Source organism: Furipterus horrens, unplaced genomic scaffold (assembly GCF_987537825.1).
Source record: "Furipterus horrens unplaced genomic scaffold, mFurHor1.1.pri manual_scaffold_4, whole genome shotgun sequence".
Lineage (NCBI taxonomy): Eukaryota > Metazoa > Chordata > Mammalia > Chiroptera > Furipteridae > Furipterus > Furipterus horrens.
In genome coordinates this window covers 4744301-4757558 of record NW_028327174.1, presented here as the reverse complement: position 1 = coordinate 4757558, position 13258 = coordinate 4744301, and the positions used below count along the sequence as shown (strand labels likewise).

Here is a 13258-nt window from a genome sequence, read left to right as displayed (position 1 = left end):
TTTACACTGTATTTACCTGAATAGTGCAGCATCCGGCGGCACCCCTGCGGGTTTGCTGCAGAGCTTTAGGGTGCCTTGGCACTGTTTGAGGACCAAAAGGTCAGACCAGTGTGGGAGGGCACAACCTGGAGTTAGGACTGGCCCGAGGGTACGAGGGGGCCCTCTGGGTCTAAACAATTCCAAGTCTCCTGCCTCAGCCACTTGCTTCAGCAATTAGCAGATGAGTTATAGGGGAGGGGGCGCCTGGGCCGCAGCCTGGGTGAATTCTGGTTCCATAAACTTCAGGGAAATCATCATGGGGTGATAGTGCCAAGAAAATTAAAAGAGCAACAGAAGTTATTTTCTCAATTTCCCTTCTAGAAGCCATACTAGGGATGACTATTCGAGGATTTATATTTCTTATTAAGTCAAACCACTAAACTCAAACTGTAACTGCCCTGCCCCCGACTGAGATCTGTTATAACTAAGGTTTTTCTTTTCTTTTTAAAGATTTCAGCTTAAAAATGTATTTTAACTTAACGATTTTCTAAATGGCTTCTCTGGGTACCTCTCTCAGTACTACCCAAACAGGCTTTGTTTCTGCTTCTGTTGGTGGGTCACATTTAGGCCAGTGGTCCTCAGTTTCCCGTGCAGCGGCCATCACGCAGGTGCGCTCGGGAGAGTTTGGGAAGGTTCAAGAATTTCCAGCTGTTAGAAAGCTCTCTGGCCCCAGAGGCCCCGGCCTTGCCACTGACCCACCCCCAGCCTCTGCTGGGAGCCTCGGCCGCTGCTCTGAGCTCCGCCATGGAAAGCTTGGTTCCAGGCTCGGTTCAGCAGGTGCTCTCCTGAGGGTCAGGAGAAGGTCATGGGGTCCTTTTGCATGTGCTCTCCAGGACCCTTTTCCAGGTGTGCTGGTCAGCAACGAGGAGGAAGGGCCACTGGCCCGTGATGGGAGATGTACGCGAATGCCCCGCCTGGCCCGTGCATGCTGTGATAACATCAGTGTGTCTATAGAGCAGCTTGGTCAGGTCGTTTTCTCTCAGATTCGGGTGGCTGTCTCCAAGCTCCCACGGAGAGAAGCAGTCTCTTCCGTCCGTGCTCCGAGTGGCACTTGGGCGGTGCTATTTCTGATCCTGGCATTCATGTCTTCTGAAGCTGTTATATTAGCTGATGGCTACTTCGAACCCAATAAAGGTCAGAACCATCAGACTGAACCAGACAAGGAGACAGCTCCCCTCGCGGCAGAGGCCAGGGTAGAAGTGCAGCAGTCGGGGTCTGTGGCCCTGGCTCAGTGCCCTCCGCTGGGCTTCTGAGTTCCCTGTGCCTTGTGCTCGTCCCCGCGTCCTTCTCCACTCAGCTTCTCATTCAGGTCGGCCTGTGTCCTGTGGTTTCATAGGTTAGAAAGCATGCTTTTAGAATAAGGATACCCTCACTCACAAAACGACAGAATTTCTGAAAGCGTGGATGACAGTATTGTCCCTGTGGTTCTTGTTCCTGGGGCCCTGAAGTCACGTTGGCCTGCCGGCAGAGGTGGGGCCCAGGAGGCTGGTGTGCTGGCTCTGAGCTGCTCAACAGAGAGGCTTTCAAAGTCTTTCTCGTGTTTCCTCGCAGGCCGGGCACTGGCCACTTGCCACTTGCCCTAGTTTCAGTGGTGGCATTTACTTTTGGGTACACAAGGGTCCCAGCCCTCCCACTGACCTCCTTCCTCAGCCTGCTGCTACCCTGGTGTCACCTGTGGTCCTTGTCCTTCCACAGAGCTACTTTCTCAGCCGAGCCCAGAGTCTGTGTGGCCCCGAGCGCAGTGCTGTCCCGGACTCACTGCGCTGGCTCTGCCACCCCCTTGGCCAGAAGTTTTTCATGGAGCGGAGCTGGTCAGTGAAGTCGGCTGCCAGGGAGAGTCTGTACTGTGCCCAGAGGAACCCAGGTGAGAATACCTTTGCAGCCCTTGTGAGCTGGAGAGAGACACGAGAACTGCCAGAACTGCAGGGTGCCTGCTCCCCAGCCGCGTGGAGATACGGGGTGTCTCAGCCTTGTTTCTCCCGAAGATGAGGGAGCTCCTGAGCCTGGTCAGCGGCTGAGCTGGGTTTGCAGCTCACCTTTCTTTGCATTCAAAGCCTTACATCAATCAGACTGTCATCTTGCCCTTGTTCTGGGTGCTTTAGAGACAAGGGATGCGTGGAGTTGCTATTTGCTGGCTCGGGTCCCATTGGGAAACAGACAGATGTATATGGAGCAGTTAGGGAACAATAGGTGACAGGCGGTCATCAAGTGCCCAGAGTGGTGGCAGAGACAGGGCTCCAGGCAGTGGAGGAGCTGCTGGCTTGCTGTCCCTGGTGTTTGACAGTGATTGAAGCCGACTAGCCTGGCCTCGGAGTGGTGGGGGCTAGAGCATTGACGCAGACTGAGTAACCCAGTGGGTTTCCACTCCCTGCATGCTGCTCCTCTCTGCACTGCGGGTCTGGGGAGAGTGGGCCGCGTTCCACAGGTGCAGCTGTGTGTGTCAGACATTTGGGGCAGTTGGGGGGGTCACTATCTTTATTTTTTTTCTTTTTCTTTTTTTCTGAGAGAGGGGAAAGGAGGGAGAGAGACATTGGTGTGTGAGAGACACATTAATCGGCTCCCTCTTGCACGCCCCTAACTGGGGACCTGGCCCACAGCCCAGGCATGTGACCTGACTGGGAATCAAACCAGCATCCTTTTGGTTCACAGGCTGGTGCTCAATCCACTGAGCCACACCAGCCAGGGCTCCACCATCCTTTCTTTAAAAAATAACTTTATTGCTCAATATAAGAGTGGTGTATAGCACCAAAAAGTAAGGATGAAAGCAAAAATCAACCTTAAGTCTCAGCCCCTCCCACTGTCTGCCTTGTTCACACCTAGATGTCCATTGGCCGCCTCATCTCTGGCAGGCTCTGGTTGTCGGCTTTGTCACCAGGACGCATTCATAAGTTCCCTATCTCTTGTCAGATTGAGGCCCACACGTATGTGCGTGTGAGGGGAGGGGAGGGGCTGGTGATGCTCTGCTTTGAGCCTGTTGGTGGAGACCCGCTGGTAATAGCCAGCTCTTTCAAGCGCTGCCGAGCCCCCTGTTTATTAATCAGCGCAGCCCCTCCGGCGCTGGCCACAGGCTTTGGAAAACAGGAGCAGGGTCTTCCTCATCATGTCAGGGCAGCAGCCACCTCCTCTCTTTACCTGCTCGGTTGGTCGTCCTCCTGAGCCACAGGAGAAGAGGTAGCCTCTGAGACTTGAGGGAATCGTCTCCCTTCCCATTTTCTGTGTTCTGACAAGGCTTGCTGCTACCACCGTACAGTCTCCAGCCTCGATCGGAAGTGCTGAGCTCTGTGCACATGCATATGCACACGCTCTGAGGCTGGCCACTCTCCCCGCCCCCACCCCACCTTCCAGCCCTTTAACGAGGTAGTTCTGGGGTTTGGATAGGACAGCCCTATCTTGGGTTCCTCTTACCACCCTCTGTTTTCTATGTAGGGACAAAATGGGCTCATAGGTAAAACCCATTTAACCCTTCCCCTGGCCTTCCTCTTCCTCAGCCGACCCTGTTGCCCAGGTCCACCAGGCCTTCTGCAAGAACCTGCTGGAGCGAGCTGTGGAGGCCTTGGTGAAACCTCAGGCCAAGAAGAAGACTGGAGACCAGGAAGAAGAGAGCTGGTAACATCCCCAGGACGCCCCTACCTTCGGCTGTCTATCCAGGATGCTCCAGGGCACGGATGAGGCCTCAGCTTTTAGAAGGAAACAGGCCCTGGTGTGGGTCTGCAGGAAATGGAATGATTCCTTTATATTTATTCCTGCAGCTTGACCTCTGCCCTTTTGGTCCAGACCCATTATGTCACTTTCCCTGCTTTTTTCCTTTTTATCCATCCTTTCAGCAAGCGGCATCAGTTCTTAGAGCAAATCAAGGATTTGATTTCTTGGGGTGGGGAGAGATGGCCTGTCGAGGGGATAGGAACAGAAAACAGAATATGGGGAGCTCAGTGAAGGTGGCCACCTCTGGCCTGGACCCCGACCTTTACTGAATGTGCCAACAATTCTTATTTTTACATAGTGAATAAGCACAGTTTTCTCTTCACAGGGTAAGCCCACTCTCCTACAGGCCCGCGCCCTGACCGGAGTGCACCCGAGCGGGAAGGGGCGGGTGGTTTTCTGTCCGGCAGGCCAGAAAAGTTCTGGGGGAAGATGACATGTGAATTGGGCCTTGAGGGGAAGAGTTAGATTTGGGGGCCAGGAGTCAAAGAGCGCCCGGCCCTCACAGCAGGCAGAGGAAAGCGTGTCAGTAACACGTGCAGAAGGAAGGCCTGTGAGTGGCATAGGGGCAGAGCTAGCCTGGCACGGTGGAGGACCAGGGGCCAGACATGGTCACAGGTCTCAGAGCCAGACGGCCAGACAGCCAGGCTACAAGTGTAGTTCTTGTGTGCATTTTGATGTACGTGGGACTCTTTTCTTTCTAGTGAGTTCTCCAGTGCCCTGGAATACCTGAAATTGCTTGCTTCTTTTGTGGACTCTGTGGGGATTGTGACTCCCCCGTTCTCCAGCAGCTCGGTGCTCAAGTCAGCCCTTGGTAAGCCTCCTCCAGGGTGCCCCCCCATCCCGGCCTCAGGTGCTAATCCCCTCCTTCATAGCCCCTTTGTCCCAGGGTATCCAGCTAGTTATCAGTCCACACTCGAGAATCTTCTCTGGGTCTGAGCTTTGTATCTACAGAACCCCCAAAGCCCTGACCCACAGTTACCACTATTGGGCAGCATTCCGGGGTCAGGAAACACTGGCTCTCCTGGCAGTGAAACAAGCCAGTGAATGTCTTCCCCGGGTCCTGGCAGGTCAGGAACTTCCCAGACACCCAGGACGGGCAGCAGGTGGCGCAGACGCCAGGGCTGGTAGCAGCTTACCTTCCCCACACGCAGCCCCCACCCGTGGGTCTGACACTGATGAAAAGACCTCTCATCTGGGCATCAGCGCTGCTCCAGCCACCCATGGCCTTGGGTGACACAGCACAGCCTGCTGATTGAATTGGATCCGGACGTTCTTTGCTTCTGTCCCTAAAATGCCATCAGGATGATGGCACATCAGCTGCCACCTATTGTGTTTCTAAGGCTGCTGGGAGGAAGGGGGTGTCAGACTCCCTTCTAGTCACTCTCCCTAGGAAAGGAGGGATCCCAGAAAACTGGCAGCCCCTTGGCAACCAATGACCTCATAGCCTGTTGTTATTTCAGAGTTTAGGACATGCGCTCAGGCCTTTTATTTTACAGGTCCATTCCACTGCATCTCAAGGTCCCTGGTATCATAAATTTGCAGCTGAGAAAACTAAGCCTTAGAGAAAAAACTTAAAAGGTTCTAAGATGAGCCTGTTTCTACAGATACTTTAGAAACGCCATTTGTCATGGCCACTGGGAAATCAGGTTATTTCTAGCCTTTTACTTAGAGATAACACTACATCTTTGTTAAACTTTCTTTTCTCAACTTTAGGCCAATTTCTTTGTCATAGATTGCTCAAAATGGGATTATCAGGTTAATAGGAGTGAACGCCTGTAAGGCTCTTGATACATATTGCCAAAAGGTGCTGGTGATGCTTCCACCAGAAATGTGTGGAAGGGAAAGACGGCACGTGCCACGTGGGGCCTGGGTGTAGCCAGCAGGCTGAGTGCCACAGGTCTGGTTTCTGTGGGTGCTAAAGGGATGTTTGGTACTGTCCCCCCAGGTCCAGACGTCGTCTGTCGTTGGTGGACATCTGCAATCACTATGGCCATCAGCTGGCTCCAGGGAGATGACGCGACTGTGCGTGCTCATTTTACTGAAGTAGAGCGTGTCCCCAAGGCTCTGGAAGTGACCGAGTGCGTAAGCCTCCTTGACCACTCACTTATCTCCAGGGGAAAACCAAATTCTGGGTGACCATCTGGGTGAAGGGTTAGGCAGCCTGGGGACAGAGAGAGAAGGAGGACGGGGGCGCCGTGGAGAACCGGAGCGCAGCGAGCACTCCTGTCTGTGTGCGCCATCTCCGCAGCTCTCAGAGCCGTTTCTGGGGCTCCCCCTCGGCCTCCACGGAGGGAGGGTGGTGTGACTCCAGTCATCTCCAGAAGCTCATGGTGGAGCCAGGCAGTGTGGTGATGGCTCATGGCCAGCGCAGGGCTTCTGCGGGCCCAAGGACCCTTCCCTCGTGTCCTTCCCGCCTCCCTTCACCCCCACTAGCCCTGTCACTCAGAGGCCTTTAGCATGGGCAAAGCCCGAGTCTGACATCCCTCTCTGGGGACGCGTGCCTGTGGGCATCTGGCCTGCTGACAGTGTGGTTGTTTCTGGCGGGGTCTGACCGAGATGGGAGGCTCAGAGGCCCACAAGGAAGGTCCTCGGGGCCAAGGCCGCATGCAGCGCTTCCCGTCAGACAGGCCCAATTTCACTTAGGTTACCCTGACCGGTGAGCACCCTCCGCACCGAGGCCTGCGTTGGCACTTCCCTGTGTGTGTCTCCCAGCGTGCAGCTGAGACCTTAGCAGGCATTCCTTCCCCCTGAGTTCAGACTTTCTGGGGTCCCTTTGCTCTTCAGGGACAATGACGTTGTGGAAACCCTCCCCCAGCCCAGCCTCCCCAGCCTCTCCACAGTTTGCTCTATGAAAGGAAGCTAAGTTTCTCCAGAGAGTTTAAGATCAGCTCTTGGGGGAGTGGCCTCTTAGCAGGTACAAATAATGGGGCCAACACTATTTGTCACCATAGGCAGCAGCAAGTGGTATTGTGGCCACTAGATAGATGAGGAAACTGAGGCACAGATTGTTTGGCCATCTTAGGTGGCTTCTTAGTGGCAGTCCTGATGGCTGAGCCTGGGTCTCGGATTCCTCCTGTGCTCTCCACGGTTCCACTGCTCATTCAGCAAAAGGTCAGCTGAGGGCCTGCCTGGTGCTGGCTCTGTTCCCGGCCCCGCGAGACGGCAGTGACCCATCCCGCACAGGCGCTCTTCTGTGGGGGCTGTTGCCATGGCTTCCCTGCAGCAGCCAGCGGGTCTCTTCATGGGGGGGCGGGGGGGAGTGGCGGCAAAGGCAGGTCATCCTCTGAGGGTCCAGTGCAGGAGGGAGGCTCGTAAACCAAAAGCTGGTGTCAGGGCAGCAGAGATGGGTACAAAGGCCCTGACCCAGTGAGCGGCCAGGGAGACTGGTACGGGCAGGAAGCGGAGCTGGCAGGACAGGAGAAGGCGGCCCAGGGGGCCCAGCAGGTGAATGAGTCTCAGAGAGGAATGAGAAGGGCATCCCAGGTAAAGGCTCCTGTGTCAGCGAGGACAGGAGTGAGAAAGGGACAGAGACAGATGGGAGACAGGCTGCAGCTGGGCTTGGAAGGGCCTTGTTTGGCCATGGTTGACCCTGCCGTTCACCCTCCTTGCTCCCCTCGCCGCCTCCTCTGCAGCCAGGCGGCAGTTACCCGGGGCCTTCCCGCAGGCTGCTCCTCTGCCTGGAACCCTCCTCCCTGGAAACGCACTCAGCTTGCTCCCCCAGCTCCTTCAGGTCTATGCTCAAATGTCACTTTTGCAGAGAGGACATCCTTGACCACTCTTTTTCAATGCCACCCCTTCCTCTGCTTGACCTCCTTCACGGCTCTTGCACTGCCCACCATTGTATATCCAGCATTTAATACGTTTATAATAGTCACCCACCCTCACTCAGGGCTGGCATTTCAGATCTGGAGCTGGAGACCTAGAACCACTATGGCAGCGTTTGTTTTTTGTTTTTGTTTTTTTCTCTCACCCAAACATTTTTTTATTATTAATTTTAGAGAGCAAAGAGAAACATCAGTTGCCTCCCATACACACCCCCACCAGGGATTGAACCCAAACCTCGGTATGTGCCCTGACCAGGAATTGAACCCACAACCTTTTGGTGTACGGGACAACGCTCCAACCAACTGAGCCACCTGGCCAGGGCTATGGCAGCATTTGAGTGAACAGACCCACATGTGTGGGGTGTGGTGGTCATCTGTTCAGGCTCCTCCTCACGTTACCGAGGTGACACATACTGAACGCCTTCCTCCCACCTCCCTCTCACTACCTAGGAGCCCCCTGGTGAAGGCCGTCCTCCACACCTGCAGAGCCATGCATGCCTCACTTCCCGGGAAGGCAGATGGGCAGCAGAGTTGCTTCTGCCACTGTGAGAGGGCCAGCGGTCACCTGTGGAGCAGCCTCAACGTCAGTGGGGCCACTTGCGACCCCACCCTCAACCACGTGAGTTGGGGCGTACCTGGCCCCTCTGGGATGTGCCCAGCTCTGGTGGGTAAGAATACTCTGACTCACCTTGAGCTTACCTGGCCTGTGGGGCTGTCCAAGAGCCAGAGACCAGGCAAGTGGCCCCCTCCCCCAAAAGCCTATTGGTCCAGGTAGGCTCCCTGTTTAATCCTTGGGGCAGACGTGTTCCACCTGCACCTGAGTCCCAGATTCTACTCTGCATTTGCTCCAGGCTGTTGGCACGACCGCCGAGACCCTTGCAGGCCAGCCTCAGAGTGAGCCCCACCCCCTCCCGTGCACACACGCCCTGAGTGGACCCGCGGCTTCCTCCCGGCGGGCAGCTGTGGTGCATTGTAGTTGCATTGCATGTCCTGGCGGTACCCATGCAGTGTTTCCACAGTGCATCACAGAGGCCTGCCCGGCCCTCGAGAGACTTCCCACCCTGGCCTTGTCGAGGGTCCCAGGCGCAGCCATTTAGGAGAGGGGAGGGAAGAGTGCACACAGCTGGAAGTGCGGCATGGTCTGCTCACCCAGAGGATCAGGGCTTTACTCCAGAAAGGGAGGGACGAGGCATGTCCTGGAGGCTCAGACTCTGAGCCTCTCACTGGGGTTTGGTCTGTGGTGGCCAGGCAGGCACTTCTAGTTAGAGACAGCGAGTGTCCCAGGACACTGGGGTGAACCCAGGACAGCATGCCAGCCCCCTACAGGACAGGTAGTGTACAGAATGGACCCAAGACCAGAGACCTGTGGGGGAGCCACGTCTCACTGTACCTTTACTTTGCGGGTCTCACGAGAGAACCAGCTGAATCTGGGGAACGAGAGAGAGGCTACTGGCACCCTTAGACTGTGTTTCTGGGTAACAGTTTCATGTGGGAGAATGGGCGCAGAAGAGGAAGGCCCCATCCAGCCTCGTGGCTCTCAGAATCAGCCACAGGCAACTGCACCACCTGAAGGTGCTCCCCAGTGCTTACGTCTCCTCCCCCATGGCCCACCCCACAGGTGGTCCAGCTGCTGACCTCTGATCTTCTGCTGTCGCTGCGGACGGCACTCTGGCAAAAGCAGGCAGGAGCCAGCCAGGCCTTGAGTGAGACCTACTACGCGTCAGGTGCTGAGCTGGCTGGCTTCCAGCGGGACCTGGGCAGCTTGCGCAGGCTGGCACACAGCTTCTGCCCAGCCTACCGCAAGGTGAGACCCCGCTGCTTGGTGAGGGAGGGCAGATTGGGCGTCCGCAGCGCCCAGGACAGCACCAGCCCCTCCTTGGAGGTCACCCAGCTGACCTGGCAAGCACTGGGTGACGTGCCACATATCCTTTGCTCAGCTCCTGTGGGTTGAGTACCTGCTCTGTGCCTGGCCCTGGAGCGCGGAGGTGAGCAGGCCACACGGGCCCGCAGACAGGGGCCAGCGCCTCACCGGGATGGAAGGGGCTCCTGCCATGGCCAGAGTGGGACGGGACAGACACGAGGAAACTCTTCTGACTTTCATTGTTGGCCTCGGTGACCGAATCCCCTTAGCACTGCATTTACCCCTTTTCTGAGCCACTGGGAGCTTGGGGTCTGCTGCCTGAATCTGCCCGCGGAGCAGTCCCTCACATGGCCAGAGGGTCTGAGATAGGCTTTCGAGGGCAGTTGTAAAGTTGGGCACACTGGACTTAAATCATGTCCTTGCTTTATGTTTGCTGCTGGCTAGAGTAGTGTACTCTACACACATTCGCCTGGGTTATTTTCAAAAATGTCAAGTGAGGGGCCAGAGTGTCCGTGAGGGGAAGGGCTCCGAGTGAGGCTGCTCTCACCCAAAGGTGCTCTGGGACCTTCACAGTTACTCTGTGACCACTGCGTGCAGCGAGCCAGGACAGACACAGCAGACAAAACAGTCATCAGAGAGCCACCCCTGCTGGAAGCAGGAAGTACGCCCCATGGTTTGGCGGCCCTCTGGTCGGCTCAGGGCAGGGCTGGCCACAGAGGCCTCCCTTGAAGCACCATTTCCATCCTGCCCCAGCCCTGCTTGAATCCTTCAATGGCTCCCCCGTTGCCTTCGGGACATGCTCAAGACCCTCCCCGCCCCGGCTGGTATGGCTTAGTGGATAGAGCACCGGCCAGTTCGAGTCCCCGTCAGGGCACACGCCTGAGTGGCAGGCCAGGTCCCCAGCTGGGGCGTGTGAGAGACAACCAATCAATGTCTCTCTCCCTCTTTCTCTCTCCCTTCCCCTCTCTCTGAAAATAAATAAAATCTTTTACAAAAAAAAAAAGAGGCCCTCCCCACACTGAGACACTGAGGTATAAAAGAACCTTGGGATTTTAAGAAATGAGAGACCTAGGCCCGGTTCTTCACCCCACCTCCTGACCCATATTTACAGAAGAGTCGTACGCTTTTGCCTTGGAATGTTTGGCTTCTGATTCCTTTCTGAAGAAACAGAAGGAAACAGGATCCTGGACTTCCCCGGTACCAGCTCAGCTGTCCTCCCGTCCCCCTCCTGTCCTTGCCTCACATCCTGCCCCATTTTCCACCTGGAGGAGCCTGGAAGGAGCTGAGGCTCCACCCAGGTTACTTGTCTTCGTTACTGGGAGCCCTTTGCCGCTTTCTCCCTCATTGTCTCACTGTGGCCCCCGCCGGCTGGCCTGTGCTGTGTCCCTTGTTCCCGCCCCCCCCCCCCTCCAGGTTTCTGGCTTGTATCAGGTCAGAGTGAGGACAACAGAGGTTGCTTTCAAGGGGTGAGCAGGGCAAGGCAGTGTGGAGAGATGGGGTGTCAGGTGGCAGATGAAGTGCTGCGGGGAATGGCACCTGTACACACTGGGGCACAGACTGGGGAAGACCCAGCGCTTGACTGCCACCCCTGTGCCTCCTCAGGTGTTCCTGCATGAAGCCACCGTGCGCCTGATGGCAGGAGCCAGCCCCACGCGCACGCACCAGCTGCTGGAGCACAGCCTGCGCCGGCGCACAGCCCAGAGCCCCAAGCACGGTGAGTGCCCCAGCAGCCCGGCCTGCAGGCCTGCCCGGCACCAACCTCGGCACCATTCTCAGAGGCGGGGCGAGGGGGGGGGGGGGCAGCGCAAGGCTGGGTGTGTTGCCTGGGAGGGTCTGGGAAGGTGCTATGGGGGTCGGGTTGTCGCGGGTCCGGCCTCAGGGTGGGGAGGGGAGGGCTGGCAATGTTGTCCGAGGGCCGGACTGGGAGCATGGGTCACTTCTCAGTGCCACCCCATGATAATAGCCATGTGATGCCAGCCAAGTCCATCGTCTCCTTTGTCAGCTGGGGAGGGCACTGGGACCCACCTCCCTGGGCGGGCATGAGGACCGATTAAACATCGAGCCCTGGGAGGAGGACCCGCATTCTGGCCAGCTCTCAGCCAGCAGTTCCTACACCTGCCTCCTCATTCCCGCAGGAGAGGCGGACACCTGGCCCGGCCAGCGAGAGCGGGCCACGGCCATCCTGCTGGCCTGCCGGCACCTGCCCCTCTCCTTCCTCTCCTCCCCAGGCCAGCGGGCGGTGCTGCTGGCTGAGGCAGCCCGCACCCTGGAGAAGGTGGGTGACCGGCGCTCCTGCAGCGACTGCCAGCAGATGATTGTCAAGCTGGGGGGTGGCACTGCCATCGCCGCCTCCTGACCACTGGGCCCTGCCCACCTCAGCCCACCACCTCCCTCTGCCTCTGTCTCCCCCTTCTCTCTCTCTCTCTCTCTGTCCCGCCTCCCTCCGGGAGCTGGGGATGAGCCTTAGCTTCTGAGATGTCGCCTGTCGAGGCTTTTGGACCACCGCAGACCAGTGGACCCCTGGGCTGTGGGTGGATGCTGATGGTCCAGGGCCCAGTGGGCCTGAGAGAGGAAAGACAGCGGGGCAGGAATTGGGGGGTACCCTGACTTGAAAGCATCCGGGGGATCTCCCAGGCTGCCCAGCCCGTCTCCAGCCCTCCCAAGATTCATTCTCTGTTTGTTTCTTCCCCCTTCCCTGCTTCCTTGTTTTTTACCAGGCTGTCCCTCTGGGGATATGAGTTTCTAGGCACCAGAGCACTTCACCCTTGGCATTGTGCTCAGCGTGTCCTCTCCCCTTTTTTATATGAATGTTTTTATATCAGTGTGCTTGGGTTTGCCGTGATGCAGGACTAAGTTGCTGTGGCATTTTTCTCTCCCTGGGTCTGTGTCTCCTCCCCTGTGTCTGACAAAGCCAGTTCGTTGTTCTCTCTTTATTACACAGGACAGCCAGGGAAGGAGGGGAGCTGGCCCTGGGGAGGTGGTAGGGAGACAGGGGCCAAGCCTGGGGATTGATGAAATAATGTCGGCATTATTTTTTAATTTTTTTTAAAATAAATGGTATCTTATTTAATTGTCCTGTTCCTTCCCACTCCCCCAACCCTTGGGATGTCAGCCCAAGCTCAGGGTAGACCCAGGGACTGGGAGAGATGAAGCCACCCATTGGGACTGGGGGACCATGACCTTCAGTGTGGGTTCTCAGTTCCCTACTGCCCAACTCCTACCTCCATGATCTGTTTTTATCCCTGATTCTTGATCTGAATATAAGCCAGGGTGGTAGGGAACAGCCTCCAGTGACAAGCCCCTTTATGGGTTGGGCAGTAGGAATGGGGTCCCCTGCCTTGATGGAGGTCCCGAGAGGAGCCTTTTCTGGATTCCCTGACCTGGTGCCTCCTCTGAGGCTATTTCTCTGGAGCCTGAGGACTGCTTGGTACCCCAGAGCCTGCTGGGAGGCTGAGAGGGGCTGCCCCCAACCCCTGTGCTCACCCCCTTGGGCTGGCTGGGGCAGAGAGTGGGCGGGGGCCCAGCACCGACTGGGGCACGCATCTGCCAGGCCTCCCCTGATGCTGAGTGCAGGTCAGAACAGGTCAGCTTGGACCTCCCCCACTTTCCCTTGCCTCCCCCACTCCCCACTGTAATTTATGGCCTCTGGCCACTGAGTGAGCCCGCCCTTGTGTTGTGTAGATACTGTGCCTTTTCTCATTATTGTTTAGGGGTGGGAGGGGTGGTTTTTCACTGAAAGTGGGGTATACCTATGGCAGCCTTGATGTGGAATCAGTCATTCACCATGTATTGGATGGAGGTTATTCAATAAACACTGATTGGTACCACCCTG

The 13258-nt window shown here is 56.7% G+C and overlaps 1 protein-coding gene across 1 annotated transcript in view; it reads left to right on the top strand.

Moving 5' to 3' along the window:
• Positions 1-13258, top strand: part of SREBF2 (sterol regulatory element binding transcription factor 2) — a 53767-nt gene extending 40509 nt beyond the window's left edge. Inside the window, exons 12-19 of the mRNA XM_090272339.1 lie at positions 1735-1903; positions 3528-3645; positions 4443-4552; positions 5687-5819; positions 8016-8184; positions 9184-9369; positions 11029-11140; positions 11562-13258. Coding sequence (XP_090128465.1) covers positions 1735-1903; positions 3528-3645; positions 4443-4552; positions 5687-5819; positions 8016-8184; positions 9184-9369; positions 11029-11140; positions 11562-11782 — 1218 coding nt within the window. The 3' untranslated portion in view covers positions 11783-13258. The remainder of the gene's footprint in view (positions 1-1734; positions 1904-3527; positions 3646-4442; positions 4553-5686; positions 5820-8015; positions 8185-9183; positions 9370-11028; positions 11141-11561) is intronic.